Source organism: Chlamydomonas reinhardtii, chromosome 3, assembly GCF_000002595.2.
Source record: "Chlamydomonas reinhardtii strain CC-503 cw92 mt+ chromosome 3, whole genome shotgun sequence".
Lineage (NCBI taxonomy): Eukaryota > Viridiplantae > Chlorophyta > Chlorophyceae > Chlamydomonadales > Chlamydomonadaceae > Chlamydomonas > Chlamydomonas reinhardtii.
This window is the reverse complement of record NC_057006.1, coordinates 1,985,742-2,005,469: the sequence shown is the minus strand read 5'-3', so window position 1 is coordinate 2,005,469 and position 19,728 is coordinate 1,985,742. Positions and strand designations below refer to the sequence as shown.

Genomic DNA, 19,728 nt, shown 5'->3' with positions numbered 1-19,728 from the left:
CCGCAAGGGAAAAGGGGCTGAGCCCTTCCACAGTCTGAGGCCGAACAACCTCATCGCCCGGACATAGCCGGGGTCGGTTTCCACAGGCACATAGCCAAACTAGGTGCCTAGCAATCGCGATGCCACAGCAGGGCCAGCCGCAGCCAGACGCAGCACAGTTGTCAACAGCCGCACTACTTGTCATGCCGCTACGCATGCCCTGCCAGCCCCACCGCGGACCGCTACCTACCAACGTCAGTGCCTTCCTGCTTTGTATTTGACTCCTGTTTCACACTACACTGCAGCGCCAGCGCCAGCGCGACTCGCCAGCAAACACTCCGCTAACCGCACTCGGTCCTTAGGATGCGGATTACAATTGAAGGGACAATAGGGCGCGCGATACAGCTCTCTGTCCCGAACTTCAGCCACGACACTCCCAATGCCAACCCGCGGCGCTTCCTCACACTCCGGTTGTGTTTGTCTCGCAATCGCATTCGACTCGCCCGCCACTCATCCGTACATTCGGGCTCCCTTTTCTGCCTTGCCTCGCCCTGTTTTCGCCCCTGCTTGTCACGCTGTCGCCCGGCCACTGCTTTGCTGCATTCTGTCTGCATTTTCTCGGCGGTTGCCTCTGGTGCTCATCCGTGGACGCTGGTCATCTTCCTGCAGGTGCGCTGCGGCTCTGCATCGCGAGTGTGGCGTTGCGGTCTGTCTGTGTGGTGCTATCGCCTGGCCGGGCGCCCGGAGCGTGAGGAATGCGCATCAGCAAACTTCCAGCCAGCCAGCAACTTGTCGGTACAGTAACGCCGGCGTTCGACCAGCCATGCACTTCTGCTCTGCCACTGCAAACTGTTTGCTGTCTGCTTACGGGTCTGGGCATCGGCTGCACCCTACGGGACCTCGCCAACCTGCCTTGAACCCTGTCCCATCACACACCTAGACACCAGCCGGCTCCTCAGCTTGCGCGCTTGCGCCGCTTCTTGGGCGGTGCTGCGCTCTCCTCTTCCACGTGGCCTTTCCCGCCCCCTCCGCTACCAAGATGCGCGCACACGCCCCCGCTGCTGCTGCCGCCGCCGCCGCCGCTGCCACCGCCGCCGCCGCTGCCACCGCCGCCGCCGCCGCCAGTCTGCAGCGATGCAGGTCGCTTGTGCCCCAGCAGCATCTCCACCAGCGCGTGCCGGATGTTGGTTGCCAAGATACAGGTAGCGATATGAAAACGATTATGCTTGACACAGACACGCAAAAGTTAGCTGCCCACTTGTACGCAGTTACGACGCTACGGGCACGGACACTATTGATCTAGGCCATTTGCCTGTTTACCTAGCGCGCCCCCGGACTCTGACCAGGAGTTAGTGGGGCCACATGGACTCGAACCCATGTAAATGCTCATGCTCATGCTCAGGCAGGCCGCCCCCAACACCCCCAACACCCCCACCGTCCCCAACACCCCCACCGCCCCCAACACCCCCACTGCCCCCAGTGCCCCCACCGCCCCCAGCGCCCCCACCGTCCCCAGCGCCCCCAACACCCCCACCGCCCCCACCGCCCCCACTGCCCCCAGTGCCCCCACCGCCCCCAGCGCCCCCACCGCCCCCACCACCCCCAGCGCCACCAGCGCCCCCACCGCCCCCACTGCCCCCAGTGCCCCCACCGCCCCCAGCGCCCCCACCGCCCCCACCACCCCCACCGCCCCCACTGCCCCCAACAACCCCAGTGCCCCCACCGCCCCCACCACCCCCGCCGCACCCACCGCCCCCAACACCCCCACCGCCCCCACTGCCCCCACCGCCCCCACCACCCCCACCGCACCCAACACCCCCACCGCCCCCACTGCCCCCACCGCCCCCAAAACCCCCAGCGCCCCCAGCGCCCTTACCGCCCCCACTGCCCCCACCGCCCCCAGCGCCCCCACCGCCCCCACCGCACCCACCGCACCCACCACCCCCAGCGCCCCCAGCGCCCCCACTGTTCCCACCACCCCCACCACCCCCACCGCCCCCACCGCCCCCAACACCCCCACCGCCCCCAGCACCCCCACCGCCCCCAGCGCCCCCAACACCCCCAGCGCCCCCAACACCCCCACTGCCCCCACTGCCCCCACCGCCCCCACCACCCTCAGCGCCCCCACCGCCCCCAACACCCCCAGCGCCCCCAGCGCCCCCTATAGGCCCCAACCCCTTAGCGCCCCCAGCCTTAGTCCCTACATCCCCAGCGCCCCCTACAGGCCCCAGCCCCTTAGCGCCCCCAGGCTTAGTCCCTACATCCCCAGTGCCCCCTACATGCCCAACCCCTAGCGGCCCTAACCTCCGAGTCCCTGCATCCCGAGGGCCCCCCGCCGGCCATCGCTTTAGCGGCACCCAAGCCGTCTCCAAGTCCATACACCAGGTTGCGCACAGTAGATATTAGGATATAGCATGGGCTGCGTGCGTGACGCAAAAGAAAATCTCGACACATGTTCGACTCATTCTTTGGCGGCTTCTGAGCGCAAATTCAGTAATAGTTGCACGGTTCGGGTTGAAGACTAATCTGCAATACTTATGCTATATGTTTAAAACAGTGGACACTAGGCCACGATAGGGTCCTAGTCCCCTAATCGTCCATTTGTGAACATGCCAACAGCCATGCCAAGGGTTTGCGCCGAGCCGCCCCTTGAACGCATTTATGTAGATTACGCAGGAAATGATCCCTGCTGAATCTTATCATAAGATCCGTCCTCCAGTATTACTGGAACGCGGTGAGCCCTGGTGGTAGCCATGGTGCCCATTCGCGAAGCCCTCCTTTCGATCGTGGGAGAGAATGCCACCGCCATCCAACCAATTGTGGCGGCTCTCTCCGGGCTAGGCTTCAACGAGCATGAACAGGCCGCTGCCTTTCGGCTGCTGGTGCTGCTGGTGCTGCTGGTGCTGCTACTCCTGACGCTAACAGCTGGCCAGTTGGTGAGGCTGGCAAGAGCTGGTGAGTTGGTTGGCAGTGGGAGTCGGCATTTCCCAAGAGCTTTTGCGCGCCTGAAACTAGCAATTGAGTGCGGGTGGACCTGAGCGCAAGCTTTGGTGTTTAGTCCCGCGATTCACGTTGCAACCGATTGCCCGGCTGTTGACTGCCGCGTCCCGGGATTGGGGTTGTTTGGGTTTTCCCTTGGGTGCGCCCCACGGGTGCGCCCGTCATATTGACAAACGACCCTGGACACAATGAGGGTACAATGAGGGTAAGCTGATGAAGGCCTGCACCTGCCCTCGGCAAACGTCACCACGCAGAGCAGAGCCGGCGGGCCTCGCTTGCCGCAGGTACGCTAGGGCGTGACACGGCGCCGGGGATGACAGGCCGGGAGCGGGCTTGGAGCAGTTGTGGACCGCCTCCGCCCCGCGCGCGGATGACAAGAATTCGACGTTACCAGGAGTGCTGAGCACTGTGAAGCAGCCATGACCATTCCAATGCCTTCTGCTATGCAGGCCGGGAGCTACAGATGTTCTGGGAGAAACTGACTGCGGCTGAGCTGACGACGGTGGACGACCAGAAGGTGCTCTCGCTGCCGCCGGGCGTGCGCTTCCCGGCCAGCACAGAAACACTGCACCAGCTGCTGCGGCGCACGTGCTACGACACCGCTTTTAACAAGATGCAGGACTGCCTCGACGAGCCCTCACCAGGCATCCGGCGCTTCCTCGTCCTGGGGACACAAGGTGTGTAACAAGCATGCACTTTTGGACCGTTTGTTCGTGGTGGTGTTGAGAAACACCGCTTTTTGCAGTTGTAGCTGTTGTCGTCGTGGTGAATCAGGGCTTGTCAGTGGACAGGTAGCAGCTCTTGCCGTCCGTGTGACCGTGGTAGGTCCCCTTGAGGTCCCCCCCCTTGAACTTGAACTCGACGTTCGGGTAGTTCTGCGCCCACTCCTTTTTCTTCTGCTTATCCTTATAAGGCATCGGTATAATTACATGACCTAACGATAATATTAATAAAAAATTGGTGTGTCGTCAGGAGGACCGCTGGCACTCATAACATCTGCCCCCGTGCATGGTGTTGCGACCCCCGCGTTATGCCCCTGCTGTGCACTTCATGCGACACTCCTCGACATACCGCCAGGCATCGGCAAGAGCGTGTTCCTGCTGGACCTGCTCCACCGCCTGGCCTGCATGCGGCGCACCGTGGTGTTGCTTTCTGACCTTACCTACCCCAGCGCGCTGCTGTTTCAGCCCGCGGGTGACGGCGGCGGCGTGTTTGCTGCGGACAACCCCATCGAGTTCAAAGAGGAACTCAACGACCCCAACACGTGGTGAGAATTCCTAGCTGTTAGGCTCGCTTGGTCGCATTCGGGACGTGCTGGTGCTCCACGTGGCCACGCCTACCGGGTGCGCAAAAAAGAACAGAACCACCATCTTTCTCCCATCTCTCCATCTACAGGCTGCTGTGCGACTCCATCGAATTCGCGTACGTGAACGCCATAACAGTTATGGTCTCCTCGCCGTGCGCCGGCGCCTACAACGTAAGGCTGTTGACGACGCCCTACTGACAACACATTATTCGTCTTCGAGGCGCTCACTCACTAGCGGAATCCGTGCCTTGCAGAGATTTGCCAAGACCAAACACCTGGAGCTGTGGATGGGCCCGTGGAGCCTGGAGGAGATTCGTGCCGCACGCCGCCTCGAGCCGTACCGGGCAGAAGTTGACGTCGAGACGGCTGAGCGGCTGTACAAGACGTGGGGCGGGATCCCAAGATACGTGCTGGAGAATGCCAAGGTAGGAAGGTTTGTGGACGTGTGCGCGGCATGTGTATCGGACGATGCGTGATCTGCTGTCTGACACTGTGCGGAAAGAGTCTGTTGGACAAGAGTACATGTGCCGCCAACCAACATTTGCTGCTCCCATCTTGCTTGTCTGCGTCCTCCAGAACCCGTCAATGCAGCGGAAGCTGGACGACGCCCTGGCGTCCAGTGACCTATTCGCTGTGCTGCGCTCGGTGAAGCAGATCGAGGCCGCCCCTGAGGCGAGCCACAAACTACTGCACGTTCAGGTGATACCGCGCTGATTACTTGCCCCGGGGTCGTTCTTGCTTGACCCCCACAACACGTTCACGCCCGCCACCTGATGTGCAGGTGGACAACGCGTGTGAGAAGACCGAGGTGGTGTTTGGCTCGGACGAGATCGCCAGGCGTGTGATAGAGAAGCTTCAGGCAAGATTCATGCACGCATGCTAGTATCGATAATCAGCTGCGCATAGCATGGAGCCCGCGGTAATCTTGTTGTTATGCTCGCAGGCGAACGGCATGGTGGATCTGCGGCAGTTCCTGACCTGGTCCGCGGGCGAGCCGACGGCTGCCAGCCTGGCACGGCAGTGCGGTGCTGGGAGGCGCTGGCCGCGGTGCGCCAGTTAGTGGCTTCCAAGCCAGCTGGTGCGCTCGGGCCACACCTCGCACGGCGCTGCACTATACCGTACAAGCGGTCCGTCCTGCGCCCCATCCTGCGTTTGAAAACGCAGGATGGGGCGCAGGACGGACCGCTTGTACGGATATGGCGCGCGTGCCGCCGGAGCTGCCGTCCGGCCCGGATGCTGCTGCCCAACTCTCCGCGCTGCTGGCCCGTGTACCGGCGGCGTGGAGGGTGGCGGCGTCGGCCACACTGCATGCGCCTGGCGGCGCGGCCTCCGCGCCTCCTGCCCCCCAGGTATGGCTGCTGCTTGCGCAGAGCCTGGGATGGCGGCATGGCGCGGCTGACGTGCCATTGCTGACCCTCGCGGTGAAGCAGGCAACCCAACTTCAACTCACGCCTGCGTACGACGCGCTCCGCGTGCGTCACTTGGCCTTCATCCAAGAGGCCTACAGGGGCGCCGCGCCGCCGGCGAAATTGATTCATGCGCTGCGGGCGGCCCTGGCGCGGCTGTGGGCTTTGGTGTGGGAGCGGCGACACAAGGAACCGCTCTGGCGCCTGGCAGTCAATGGATTCACAGGCTTTGGGATGCTTGCGGCGTTGGCCGCGGGTGGACGCGTGGAGACATGCCCGTGTGGGGCTCAGATGGCTGCTAGGGCTAGGCTTCATCACTTCTGGGACTGTGTGGTGGCGGAGGCTCTGCGTGATGTGCTGCGGGAGCATGCGAATGTGGACAACACACGGAACCAGTTGTGGTTAGTACAGGCGCCGCCAGGGCTATCGCAGGCGGTGTGGGACATCGTGTGCTTGGCTGCTGTGGCGGCCCTGGAATACGGCCGACAGCGCCTTTACGCTTGCCCTGATGCTGCAGACCGGACTGCGGAGGTTGCTGTTGTGCGGAGGATCGGTGTGGAGGTGATTGCGGACTTCTGGTCACGGCTAGCTGCGTTTGTGAGTCTGCGTCGGCCTCCACGCCGCTGGGACCTTGTCCCGAACCAGCACCCATTCCTAGCGTCAGATGATGTTGGAGTGTGTGATGGGACAGTGGTAAGGCAAGTTGGTAAAGTCCCGTAGGGTGCAGCTGATTCCCAGAACCCAACAAATGGCATACAATTGGCAGCGGCAGGCCTAGCTTGTCAGCTGAGGGACTCGCAAGAGGTAGTCTTATGACGCCGACCCACGGCTTAGGTGAGCAGCGCTAGCGTTTGCGGTGTGCCGGGCCTGGGGTTCCTCCCCTCTCCGGAGGCGAGGAGCATGAGGGTCATTCGGGGATCTCTCCTCGGGTGAGCGTGCGTGTCTCGTACGTTTTTGGGGCCCTGGCTTAGTCCACGGCTGTCGTCCCACATGCAACCTCTATCAGGTAACCATCAGTCACACCGGCATGCAGGCTGGCACGTCACGTCCCGTAGATAGGTAGTTGCGCCGTGCCGCACACACCTGCACACGATATCACCCGTCAGCAGGCTGCAGGCAGCAGGCAGCGGCGCACACATGGGGCCCTAACTTCACTCTTAGTCACATGAGTATGCGCGACACCATCAGTCCATCAATAGATCGATCGGTGAAATAATTAACAATATCTTGTTTCTCACCATGAACTAGTGCAGTTCGGTTTTCGGCCAACAGCGACTCTCATGGCGTCCCGCCCGCGCTGCAGCCCAACTGTCAACCGTGTGAGACCGTGTGCGCTCAGAGGCAGCTTATGGAAACCGGGTCAGCCCCATGCGTCTCTCTGAGTTTACACGCAGCTCACACACGCAGCTTCCCAAACGGCACGCGCACGACTATGCACTCCCACTCGCGCTGCGCGCCAACCACCAGCCTCCACCAAGCCCCGCCGTATCCTGTTGCAGCTTCCCACACGCCTCGCTGCCCAACTACGCACTCCCACTCGCACTGCGCGCCAACCGCCACAGCCTGCAGAGCTCCGCCGTACTCCACAGCAGCTTCCCACACGTGCCCCCGCGCAACTGTCAGCTCCCACTCGCGCCAAGCACCACGCCACGCGCCGCCCCTGTTTGTTGGCAGTTGCGCGAAAGCCCGTTTGTGATCCCCGTGTGTCAGTTAAAGTGTTGGTAGTTGCGAGGATTGCCGCGCCGCACGCCGCACGTGCAAAGTACACGCATCATCACTGCTGCTAGCGCGGTTTGAAGTTGATGACCTATCGCTAAAGGACACCGTTGTGTCGTGCGGGTCGCATGGCGTCGGCTGGTTAAAACGGGGCATGGGCACTAGTTTGAACGGGCTCATGTGGTTAGGTGCAGCGGACCAGCGGATCAGGGCGATGGCTTGTAGTGAAGGGGTTGCGCACGTGTAGCGGGGCGATGAACAACAACACGTCCCATTCCTCACGGCTACTGTGACGGTTCCTTGGCAGTACCGTCAGGTTTCACAGGCGCTAATACAGGGATGCCTTATATCGTCCAGGGGACCGACTTGCCTACGCGCTCGCCAACACTGCACACAGCAAAGCGAGCATTTAGGGCCTCGTTGCATGGGCCGACTCCCATACTCCATGGGCGGTCAGGGCGGTCGCGGGGCACACGGTTGTGCTGTGGTCAGCAACTGAAGCGCGTCCATTGCACGGCATTTCGTTGCGCAGGGGAAGCAGGCGTAAGCGGAGGGCACGTGGCTGGCGCTGCTGTGAAACTGCCTTTGTAAAACTGAAAGGACTGTGCCTTGTGCCTTCGGGTGGGGCGCTATGTCGCTATGACAGCAACGCTAGCCTAGCGCAGGCGCAGTGCCAGCAAGCTACAGTATGCAGCGCGCCCTTGAGCGCGCCGGGTAAACGCCCGCACACACGGTATTCACGCCTCCACCAGCCAGTATGAGGTGACAAGATATGTACGTGGCAGCCTTTCCGACGGCGTACACAGAGGCCGGGTCACAGGAAACGCGATGGCACAAACAGGGGAGGGCACGAACGCAATGTGGGAGTTATGTGGGTTTCACCCTTTTGACCCCAGCCCGAGTATCGCTGTACACCTGTATTTTTCTGTTCAAGCATGAGTGCGTAGACTAGTAGATTTGCTGCAATGTTGTGCTGCTTCCGCGCTCCGCAAACTGCGGAGTCGCCTCAGGAGGCATCAAGACCGCCTCCTCCAAAAGTTGTAGACCCGGTGAAGGCTTCCTCTTTGAATGATGCAAATACGGAGGCGCCAGCAGGCCAGCATGTGCCGGCTCCTGCTGAAACGGCGATTTCTGAGCACAAGGCGTTGGTCCTGGACGGGGCGACTGCCTCCATACCTGAGTCATGGAGGTTCAGACTGCAGCAACATATTACCGAGCTAATAGCCTTGCGGGGCTTCAGTGCGGCCAGGTGGGGAGACTGTCTGGGAGTAGGAGGAACCGGTTCGCGGCTCACCAGGTCCCGGCGTTTTCGTGCTGCTGCCTCATTAAGCCTTAAACATGCCTTCTTGCAGCTGCTGGGTCCTTGAGGACGGCGGCAACAGTGTCCTCGTTGCGAGCTTTCCCCAACCGGCGCTGTCCGTTGCTCGGGCAGCCACCAGCAAGCATTCACTTGGTAGCATCATATCTAACGATTCCAGTGAGCCCAGCGGCGTGGCGCTGGTGCTCGCCTCGCATGTAAGTGATTAATGCGTTGCGCTTTATGTAACGTTTGTGCCGCCTTTGGCGGTGGCTAGACATTGATGTATTTGCGCTGTTGGACCACAGGAGCCATACTTCGCAACAGTACAGCCGGGGTGCGAGCACTTGGCCGACCTGCCGGCTGACCTGGAGGCGCTGTACCAGCAAGTGCTGCTGGCCCGCGTGCCAAGCCTAAGGCTTTGTGGCCCTGGCCTGGTGCCCGCACCAGTGACACCTCGCAACGTCCAGCTAGCGGCGCTGCCTCTCGTGGCGCGTCAGGACGGCTCCGTCGCTGGCGTACTGGTGCTGGCAGCCACTGACGACCGGCTGGCTCGCGCCGAGTCGCGGCGCCGGCGGGGGTCCCCTGCAAACTCAGGGGATAACTGCGGTGGGGGATCGGCAGCAGGCACTGACGTCAATTCAATGATGAAGGAGGTGGCGGATGAGGTGGCGGCGAACTTCTTTGGCAGCAAGGAGTCGCGCAGCAGTGCGGGCCAGGTGAGCTTCGGTTCTGGACGGGTGGGGCGGGGCGCTGCAGAGGGCCGGGCATTGCCGCATGGCCCATCCATACGGTATGAGCCGGCGCGGGATAGCCAGAGTTATTTGCTTCAGCAAACGTGGCTGTGTCATGTTGTGATCCCGTGCGTGTGACCTGGCTGCAGGTGTGTTCAATGGCGCTAGCACTTGCAGGTGGAGGTGACCACGCATCTGCAGTCCGCGCTGCAGCCAGCGGCGTGCATAAGGTAGTCCACGCCGCGCTGCCGCCCGCCGCGCCGCCGGTCTCCGTTACCCTGGGCCTCGTGCTCAGCCGCAGTGCTGGGGGCGGCGGGGGCAACAACGGCAGCCCCAGCACGCCACTAAGCGGCGCTGTGCACGGCGGCAGTGGCAGCGGCAGCGCCAGTGTTAGCGCCAGCGCCAGCGGGAGCGCGGCAGCCGCCTTGCAGCGGAGCCTGGGTGCTGCGGGCGCGCCGGGTCCACAGCTGCAGCTGTACTGCACGCCGGCGGGCAAGCCGCCGGCCCTCATGCCGCTCATGGACACGCTCCTGCTGCGCGCGCCCCAAGCGCACCAGATGGCGCCTGCAGCGGCCCTACCGGCGCCCAGCCCTGGGCCCATGTCTGCAAAGCGCCAATTTGTGCTGTCGTGTGGCGATGCCGGAGTCAAGCAGGGCGGTGAGCTGCCTGCAGACCTGGCAGCTCTTGCGGCGGCGGGCGTGGAGTTGGAGCGCAGCTCGCTGGTCGTCGTCTCATGTCCTCTGCCCAACATCCTGTGCGCTGTCGTGGCGTATGCGTCCGTGGCAACGGCAGCGGGCGAGCGACAGCCCAGTGAGGCCGAGCTGGCGTGTGTGCGGGGCCATCTGGAGTCAGCAACGGAGGTGAGCGCACTTGGCGAACACGTCTCAAGGCAACCTATGGCCAGAACCAGATCTCAGGAGCACTGTTGCAAGACCTTGCCGTGTTTGTCTAATGTACTTGTGGTATGCTCTGTCGCCATTTGCAGCTGCTTGCTGCCTGCATGGAGCAGCGGCTTCTGGCCACGTGTGGCCCTGCGCTGGTGGCGCCGGGAGTGCGCGGCGCGCTGGGGGCGGCGGTGGCGGCTGGGAGCAGTGGCGCCGGTGCAGGTCGCGCCATGAGTGCTTTGGATGTGGCGGGTGACCCGTCAGGGCAGCTCACTCTGTCCATGGCAGGCGTTGACGGTGGGTGATGCCTGAGCACTTGGCCTCAAATGAAGATGTTTGCCACAGATGTTTGCCACAGATGTTTGCCACTTGGCTTCAAACGAAGATGATTGCCACAGCTTACTGGCGGGCTGGTGCTTGGCACTTGCACTCATGATATGGTTGCGGTGCCCTGTTTGTTGCGCGTCACAGGCGACGAGAGCGGCGCGTGGGGTAGCGCTAGCGGCCCTATCCTGAGCACCGAGTCCCTTCCGACATCAACCCAGGTGCGACGCGGCGAGACGGCCACGTGCTACATAAATATATTATTGCTGTGCTGCTAGGTGGACAGCTGACTCCCTGAGATTGACATGCAGCCCTGCATTGCACCAGCGTTCGCTGCATCCCTGCAAGGCGTGCCATTGGTTTGGAAGTGGAGCAAGGTGACCTGAAAATGGCAGCGTTGCACTCCGGGTTTTTCCTTCCTGCAGGTGGCCAGCTCGGCTCTCATCACCGGCAGCGCCAGCAAGGCTGCCAGCAACTCGGCCGTCACGCCAGCCGGCATCGCGGGCCCGACAATAGCCGTCAAGCAAACGGTCACTCGTGTACTTCACACCTGTGCCCACGGCGCCGATCCGACCGCCCCTGGCGTCGGCTCGGCCGCTGCTCCTGGCACTGGTGCCGCAACCGTCATCGCCACCAGCCACACCGGCAGCACGACCGCCAGCGCCTGCGCCAGCACCTGCCTGGGCTTTGGCAGCAGCCGGCAACTCACCATCAACTCTATTACCACCAGCACCGCCGCGACGGCGTTCATGACTGGCAGCAGCAACGCCGTCGCGCTCGCATCCTTGGGTAGCAAAACAGCTGCTGGCGGTGCCTGCACCGGCGCGAGTGGCTCCGCCCACCCTGGCAGCAGCACTAACTGCAGGAGCGCGCCGCTGCCGGAGTGCGGCCTGCCGACAGGCGTGGTGCTGGCAACGCAGCAGGCGGCCGCTGCCAGCACCACTGCGGCCGCTGCCAGCGCTGCCGCAGCGACGGACGGCGCCGCTGCAGCCACGGACAGTCCCCCTGCCCCTCCGATTGCGGCGCCTAGCGTCAGCACGGAATCCTCGTACTGCAGCGGTTCCCTGACGCCTACCGCCGGGCTGCTGCCGGCCGCGCCGGTCTCGGCGCATTCGCTGCTGCCCTCCTTCGCGAGCGCCGGCACTGAGGCCGCCACCGTGACCAGCGCCGCCACCGCCTTTGGCAACACGGAGGGCGACGACAAGGATGACGAGGAGGAGTTGATGGAGACGGCGCATTCGTACGAGCTGTGCGTCGACGTCGGCAACGGCAACACCAACGACGACCTCTCCACCGGGATAGGGAACGGCACCACCTCAGAGTACGACGTGCGGCCCCGCAGCCTGGACGTGCCCACACCGCTGGACCACCGCCTGCAGGGCACCGGCGCCGCCACCGCGCCGCCGGTGGCGGGCTCCCCCGGCGCCGCCGCAGGCTGCGCCGATGGCGCTGCTGGCGACGGCCCAGCACGCGCCGTCGCGGCTGCGCAGATGCTGATGGCCGCTGATAAGTACGACAGCGGCGGTGGCAGCGGACTGGCGATCAAGGGCTCGGTGACGGACTCGACTAAGAAGCTGCAGCAGTCGCGATCGGCCCGCATCGAGGGGGGTTCGGGTGGCGGCGGCGCCCCCGATCCTCAACGCTTTGTATACGGGGTGCCCTTGTCGGCGCCGATGCGACTGACCGCCAGCGGCGCGTCTGTGGTGCTGACGCGCACGCCGCCGGCTGCACTATACCGGTCGCCGCAGCCACCGGTGCTCAGTCTGCCGCCGGCCTCTGGTGGCTCCCTTGGCGCCCTTGGCGCCCTGGACTCAGCTGCTGGCAGCGGCCAGCCTGGCAGGGCGCCCCTGTTGGCGGCAGCGGCTGTGGGCATGGCTGGAGAGCCCCAGGCGACGATGTCGACGATCGCAGCCTCCGCCTCGGCAGGAGCAGCGCGCCCACCGCTGGGGCCCTTGGATCCGACCGCGCCGCCGCAGCTGCGGCTTGGGGGCAGCAGCGCAGGCGGCTTGGCTGCCGGCAGCGGCGCGGGCAGCAGTGCAGGCGGCAGCGGCGCCTTACTCCCCGTGTTCGCGCGCTGCCGCAGCAAGGACTGGTCGGACCAGGCCACTGAGGACCCGGCGGACTCGCACGCGCTGTCCGGCATGAGGTGAGGCGGGTGGCCCACGGAAATCCTTGCTTTAGACTTTGGACTTCAAATACTTCCCGTATGCACGCATGTTAGTATCGATGTATCATTCCACTGGTCTGGGTACCACACCTAGTGGCTTTACGTCCTTTTCCGCCTCTCCCACACGCAGGCCGCTCACCGGCACCGGACGATTCGTCAAGGTACTGTCCCTGGACAAGGCAGCCCTTCAGCTGCCGCGCGCACAGGTGTCAGTGATGCAGCCGCTGGCGTCGTCCTCGCCGACACCGCCGCCGGAGCAGCGCGATGCGGTGCCGTCGGACCGCGACGCGACGGCCAGCGGTGCGGCTGCCTCGCCTGCGCCGCAAGGCTACACGCGCTACGCTCCGCGCCGTCTGACCCGCATGTACCTGCCCGGTGCGGGCGCCGTCGCCAATACTGCGGCGGCCAGCGCCATCGGCAGCGGTGCATGCGCCGGGTCCGTGGGCTCTGGCGTCATGACCGGCGCAAGCGAGGGCGGCTGGCCTGACGGCTGGCCCCAGACGCGAGCCTCGACCCGTCCTTACGATCATGCAGCGGGCGAGGACGCCGGCAAGGGCTTGTCCTCCTGGGCGCGGCTGCCGGGCACGCTGCCGGGCACCGCCGCCGGCATGGTCCACCACCCGCCGTACCAGCAGGGGCTGGGGCAGGGGCAGGGGCTGGGGCAGGTCCTGCCCGCCGCGGCCGCGGCGTTCGTGGCACAGGCGCCGCCGCCAGCGGCGGATGCGGCGCAGCCGCACCCGGGCGTTGTGGTGCCGGTGGCGGTGCCGCCCGCGCGCGTGTACCTGCCCAGCGCCCTGCAGAGCACGCTGGCGCCGCCGCAGTCCGCGGCGCCGGCTGCGCCCACGCTGCCCATGCAGCTGCCGCGCACCTACACCCCCTTCAGCAAGACCGCCGCCGGCGCGGCCGCCGCGGCCGCCGCCGCGGCGGCGGCGCACGCCGCCGCGACCTCCAGCGCAGCTTCCGCCGCTGCCGCCAAGGGCCGACAGTTGGCTGACTACGTGATTCCGGAGGACGCGCCCCTGGAGTACACGGTGTCTGAGACAGTGGCCATGATGCGCATGCTGAGCCGCGCGCGCGGCGTGCACCTGTCGGCGCGCATGCGCCGCGTGCGCGTCACCGCCAAGATCCAGTCCGCGCACCCCGATGCGCTGCCCGCGGACCTGCCGTCGCAGCTCGCCAAGGCAGCGGCGGCCGCGGGCGCCACGGCCGGCGCAGGTGGCGGCGGCGTTGCGGCGGCGGCCGCACCCGGAACGTGGGTGCTGACGGGCGTCGCCGCGCGGCGTGGCTGCGTCGAGCTGGTGTTTGACATGGTGCAGATGCTGCCGCCGTCGCCGCCGCGCTCGCCAGGCGTTGGCCGAGGCGGCCGCAGCCGCCGGCCGCCGTCGGGCTCCAACGGATACGTCAGCTACTCGGCTGCTCAGGCCACCGCCGCGCCCGCTGCCGCAGGCATGGGCAGCGGCCTCGGCTACCGCCGCTGGCAGGGCGCCGGCACTGAAGTGCCGGCGGACCCGCTGTTCTCGTCGCTTGTGATTGGTCCAGGCCACGATGTGGACTCCGCGGCCTCCACTGCGTGGCAGCAGCTCAACCGCGTGCTGCACGGCCCCGCCAACCCCTCCGACGCTGCCGCAGCAGCGGCCGCCGCCGGGACGGGCGGCCTGCGTGCGGGCGACGAGCGGGCTTGGCTGGGGCTGGGGCTGCGGCCGGAGGCGGTGGGCGCAGCGCTGCACCAGTGCGGGCTGCTGGACTCGGCGGCCGACCCCTTCGTGGACGTGCAGGTGGGCACGGACCCGGCCGGTGCCGTGCGCCTGGCGTGGGATGCCGCCGCCAACCAGTGGGCCGCGGCGGCGCCGGCGCAGCCCGGCGCAGCCGGCGCGCCAGAGCCGGCTCCGGCGCCCACGCTGTGGCTGCCCATGCCAGTGGTGGTGTGCGGCCGCGGCGCGGCCGCCCTGACCGACGTACGAGTGCTGTGCTGCTCGTCGGACAGCGAGGACGCCGCCGGCGCCGCAGACGAGCTGACGGTGCGCACCGCCGCCGGCTTCCTGCCGGTGCGGGTGGAGTCAGGCGTGTGCGCGCCCAACGGCGCCGCGAGCAGCCTGCCGCTGCACCCCGCTGATGCCGCTAACGACCTCGGCGCCGCGCTAGTGGCGGCGGCGGGCGGCCAGTGCCGTCTTCAGCTTGTAGAGGTCGGCGTCGCTGGCGCCGGCGCGGCGCTGCCAGCCTCCGGCGGGCTGCTGCTGGTGGAGTGCCGCCGCGGGCTGACGACCAGCGCGCCTGTGCCGCTGCTGGTGCTGACGGAGCAGGAGGCGGCGGCGGCGGCAGAGCTGGCGGGTCTGCGCGGTGCCATGGCCTGCCTGCTGCACGGCTCCGAGGGCGCGGCGCGCGCGGCGCCCACGCCGGAGGCGCGCGCCGAGCTGGCGGCGGGCGTTGAGATGGCGGCGCAGCAGTTCTTGACGGACCTGGGCACACTGCTGGACGCCGCCGCCGCCGCGTCGGCGTCGGCGGGTGGCGGCGCTTGCGAATCCGACTCGGCGGCGCCCATGGACGGCGCGGGCCTGTGCAGCTTTAACGACGACATGCGGCGCCTGATGGCGGTGCGACCGGAGGCCGGCGGCAGCAACCACTGCAGCGCCGCCCACGCAGCGCCGCTGTCCGTTGACGGCAGCGGCAGCGCCGGCAGCAGCCTGACGCACAGCCCCGTCGCCACCTCCACCGGCTCCTCCGCCACCGCCTTTGCGGCCGCCGCCGCCGGTACGACGCCGTACGGCGAGCACCTGACCGACCTGGCCTGCACGCTGCTGGCGGGGTGCTGCGCCGCCGGCATGCTGTCGACGGCGGCGCTGGTGCTGCGCGCCGCCTGTGTGGAGCTGGGCCTAACGGCGCCGGAGGTGCTGCTGGCGGAGGCGGGCGCCAGCCCTCGTGTCACCGTGGAGCTGCTGACAGCCTTTGTGGTAGCCTCGCGCGCGCGCAGCAGCGTGGAGATCAACCGCGCCGCGGCCGCGGCGGCGGATGGCGGCGCCTGCAGCGGCGGCGCGCCGCCGGCTGGGGCTGTGGTGGACGTGACCAGCCACGCCGCGGCGGTTGGGGCGGAGCCGGCGGAGTGGAGCACCGCGACGGCGACGGAGGCGGCCGGCGGCGGCGACGGCGCCAGCCTGTCCATCAGCCTGACCCTGGGCACGGCGCTGCTGCCTGGCCGCGGCTGCGAGGTGCGCAGCCTAGCTGAGATGGCCAGCATCAGCACCATTGCAGGTGACGACACGCCGCGGCTGGCCGCGGGCCCGTCGACCTCAACGTCAGGTATGGGGTTCTCAGCAGGCGCCGGCGATGGCGACGAGGCGATGGCGCCGGGCCAGCAGCCAAGGGTGATCGCGGTGGCGGCGCGCGCGCTGAGCGGTTCCGCGGCCCCCGGCGCCGCCTTCAGCCGCATCTCGGAACTGCCCACATGGGACAGCCTGGCCTCAATGAGCGGCAACGCCACAGGCGGTGCCACTGGTGTGGGCGCCGGCAGCGCCAGTAGTGGCGATGGAAACGCCGGCGTTGGCTCACGCCGGACATCGATGTCGCTCACGCAGGGCCGCGCGTCCCTGCAGCTGCATAGCACGGCCCCCAGCAGCGCCGCCGCTGTGTCGCCCAGCCCCACATCGCGTGACAGCAAAGGTGTGCCGTCGGCGAGAGCGTCGTCGGTGCTGACGGCGGCCGCTGCCGTGGCCGCTGTGCCTGTCATGGCTGCTGCAGACGCCCACTCGGACGCAGTGCTGGCGGCACAGGGCGAGCACGGGGAGGACGCGGACTGCGCGGGCCCCTCGACCTGCACCTCGCAGCCCGGCTCGGCTCGGACTAGCAACACCGGCAGCCGCGCGCGGCTGATGCAAGCGGCGGAGCTGCTGACGGCAGCGGCCGCTGGCAAGGGCCAGGAGGGCGCGCTGGCGCTAGCACTCCTGCAGCACGCCGCGGCGCAAGCCGGCGGCACTGCCGCCGCCCGCAGCAGCTCGGAATGCGGTGGCGGTGGCGACAGGGCCGCAGCTGGCGGCTCGGCCGGCGTAACCGATGCGGCTGGCGGCTCTGTGGGGCCAGTGGCGGGCGCCAGCGCTGCACCGCCGTCCTGGTCGCTGCGGTTCAGTGACCCGGGCATGGAGGCTGAGTACTGGAACTTTGTGGCAGACCGCACCTGCGGCATGATGTGGTGGGTCACGACCCGGTGTTGCGCGCTGCTGGTTGGCCTGGCCGATGTGTTGGGAATAGGGTGCGCGGGCGCCGCTGTGCCTGGTGTCCCATGGCGCCCACGCCGTCTGCCCACCACTCCTGCCAGCTCTTTTCTGAGCACCCACTCACCCACCAACCCACCCCGCCTGCAGGATCTACTCGCTGCTGGTGGGCTTCATCACTGTGATCAGCTGCACACGCGCCCTGGTGGAGGACGGCGTGTCGGGCGCCGCGTCGCTGGTGTTCTTCACTGGCACACAGGTGCGCCGCCGCACCTGGGTCGCGGAGCACTTTTATCGCGCCTTGCGTGTATCGCGATCTGACGTGTCGCTGTGTCGACGGTGCTGGTTGATGGTCCCCTACATGGCCTCGACGTCTGTTCCTTTGCGCAACATGACGTGACTCCAAGCTGTCTGCTCGCTTCATGCCCCCATCACGCTCTGCGCTGTCCTGTTTGCACCGCAGGCGGCGGTGTGGGCCTGGTACTGTCTGTGCCACGGCGGCCGCGACCCGCGCGCGCTGGTGGCGGCGGGCGTGGCCTGCAAGGCCGTGCGAATCGCCAGCGACCTGCTGTGGAGCACCCACGTGCTCATGGTGCCCAGTCTCATGGGCCCCATGGCCTCACGTGGCATCGAAGTGCTCGCGGAGGCCTTCATGCGACCCATCGCGGAGCGGGTGCGTGGCGGCGCTAGGCTCGGCTGGTTTTTGTTGTTTGGGAAAGTTGGGAGGCCTGTCACGCTTGCAAGGGTCCCGTCAGCCCTGACAGGATGGGGTTGGTGCTCTGCATCAGGGAGCTTGATGCAGACCGAGTGCGTGCGTGTGTGCCTGCGTGCTCGTGTTGGGACACCAGGCAAATTGATGACGTGCTCCTTTTGAGCCCGTCCAGCTGCGCTGCCAACACTCTCTCACTCACACGCACGCACACACACGCACACACACACGCAGGTGCCCATGCACCTGTTCCTGCTGATGCTGGCCGTCGAGATGCCGTGCGTGTACGCGCTGTACCGCCACTTCCACTCCATCTTCCCGGAGTACTGGCTCCGCAACCACTCGCTCCTGCGCAGCCTCATCTTCGAGACCGCCACCATGACCGTCATGCTGCTCGCCGAGCTGTATTGGCGCCGGGAGTTCCGCCGTTGGCGGCGCAGCGATGCTGCTGTCGGCAGCGCGCGGCACGGCGGCGGCGCCGCCGGCCACCGCCACGGCACGGTAGCGGTTGGCAACCAGCACGGTGGGCGGCACCTGCAGCTTCTGGCGGGCGGAGCCGCGGGCCACATGACGGCTGTCGGCAAGGCGAAGGCGGAATAGAGCTGGGGAGGCGGGAGGATAAGAGCAATTTAGCTTTTGCTGAGTGATTACTGCATGAACAATAAAGGGTAGGTGGGTCTTCACAGCGATATCCCCTCCCGCCTGCACGTAGTAAGCATGGCGCAGCGCGCGTGCTTTCTAGCCGCTTGCCTCCCTTAGAGTAACTGTATGACGGGTGTTTCATCCAGTTGTGGACGGATGTTGCCAAGCCGATCCGATGAATCGAATCGCCACGAGCGTGTTCTCAAGTGTCGCACGCGCTACGCAGCGGCAACTTCCGGGTGCATCTAACTGACATTCTACAATGATTAGGGGTGTGGGACTGAGTCCCACACTCCTAAAGTGCGGGCAAGGTTTGTTGGACGGCCACTGGGATAGCTTTAAGCCAGCGTGATATTGCGTGTATCGTTTGTGTGCATGCCGAAGAAAGCCCATGGGGAAATTTGCAAGGAGTGGCGTTTTGCTTTATGCGACCTCAAGGGCTGTTGTCTGACGAGTTTGGCCCCCCAGCAGCAGCACGTGGCCGTGTTGGGAGTTGCTGCATCCGCTTGCTCGAACCTGCTGTGTGATAACGGCTCGTCTACGGAAAGGAATCGGAATTTTCCTTGCACCCTCGGCATCATGTGCACGCTTCGGTCTGTACTGATGTGCTCATCGAGCCCAGGCCCAGCGCTATTGTTGCATGAAACACACGACGCGACGTTCTGATTGTACACACACTGAATGTTGCAGGATGGGAAGAAGCCATTAGCTTTGTGCTGTGCTGCTGTACCTTGTGCGTTCTCTGCTTGCGTAGTGCCGTACGGCAGGCTTTCTTGTGACCAGTGAGCGGGTGTTGCATGAGGGCGAAGTGGGCAGCACGCGAGGGTGCTTTGAACTGCTTTCCCGGGGCTTTTCATGTGCTGTTGCGCTGTGTTAGACTGAGACTGGTGGGCACGACTGGGATAACCGCTTGGGGTGCCCAGCTACGGTCGCCGGTGTGTGAATTTCGGCATCACTCAGCATCCCCCTCAATTTGCGTATTCATTCTTCCGTTGCGGTTTAGGTACGTGAGGGCACGTTCGAAAGGTCTAAGGGTGTCCCCAGCATGAGCCCTGCCTACGCGATATATACAGTGCTATAGGTACTGTCGTTGATGGTGTGTTCCAGACAGCAGACGCATGCGACAGTGTGAAGGCGCAGCGTGCTGTGTGTGACCGTCTTTGTGGGACCAGTTGTACGGGAAAAATAGAGGGCGGGAGTTGGCGGGGGTTTGCTGTGAACCTTGAAGACATTAAATGTAGCAGGCGGCGGTGCCGCCGTGCTATTGACGTGCATTGCGGAACTAATGCGTGCGTAGACGTGCAGAGCAGTGCAGTGTAACAATAAAGGCGCGCTAAAGCATACGGCCACACAACGGCCGCA

The 19,728-nt window shown here is 65.6% G+C and overlaps 4 protein-coding genes across 4 annotated transcripts; 2 read left to right on the top strand and 2 right to left on the bottom strand.

Annotated features, from left to right (window-relative positions):
* Positions 1-7: 7 nt before the first annotated feature.
* CHLRE_03g155976v5 (uncharacterized protein) lies at positions 8-1,259 on the bottom strand. Its single transcript, XM_043060594.1, has one exon. The coding sequence runs from the start codon at positions 1,139-1,141 to the stop codon at positions 935-937; it is 207 nt and encodes a 68-aa protein (XP_042925723.1). The 5' UTR covers positions 1,142-1,259; the 3' UTR covers positions 8-934.
* A 1,120-nt stretch (positions 1,260-2,379) lies between these two features.
* On the top strand, positions 2,380-6,705 carry CHLRE_03g155950v5 (uncharacterized protein). Its single transcript, XM_043060593.1, has 10 exons — positions 2,380-2,934; positions 3,234-3,263; positions 3,429-3,656; positions 4,057-4,246; positions 4,375-4,456; positions 4,540-4,710; positions 4,862-4,984; positions 5,067-5,144; positions 5,229-5,332; positions 5,450-6,705. The coding sequence occupies exons 1-10, from the start codon at positions 2,733-2,735 to the stop codon at positions 5,682-5,684; spliced, it is 1,443 nt and encodes a 480-aa protein (XP_042925722.1). The 5' UTR covers positions 2,380-2,732; the 3' UTR covers positions 5,685-6,705.
* Positions 6,706-6,907: 202 nt separating this feature from the next.
* CHLRE_03g155926v5 (uncharacterized protein) lies at positions 6,908-8,059 on the bottom strand. The gene has a single exon (XM_043060592.1). It carries the CDS (start codon positions 7,585-7,587, stop codon positions 7,402-7,404), a length of 186 nt encoding a protein of 61 aa, XP_042925721.1. The 5' UTR covers positions 7,588-8,059; the 3' UTR covers positions 6,908-7,401.
* Positions 8,060-8,319: 260 nt separating this feature from the next.
* On the top strand, positions 8,320-19,698 carry CHLRE_03g155900v5 (uncharacterized protein). The gene is made up of 11 exons (XM_043060591.1): positions 8,320-8,656; positions 8,760-8,922; positions 9,013-9,423; positions 9,588-10,298; positions 10,424-10,619; positions 10,794-10,867; positions 11,072-12,792; positions 12,944-16,993; positions 17,166-17,274; positions 17,479-17,688; positions 17,959-19,698. Exons 1-11 carry the CDS (start codon positions 8,373-8,375, stop codon positions 18,322-18,324), a joined length of 8,295 nt encoding a protein of 2,764 aa, XP_042925720.1. The 5' UTR covers positions 8,320-8,372; the 3' UTR covers positions 18,325-19,698.
* The last annotated feature ends 30 nt before the right edge of the window (positions 19,699-19,728 follow it).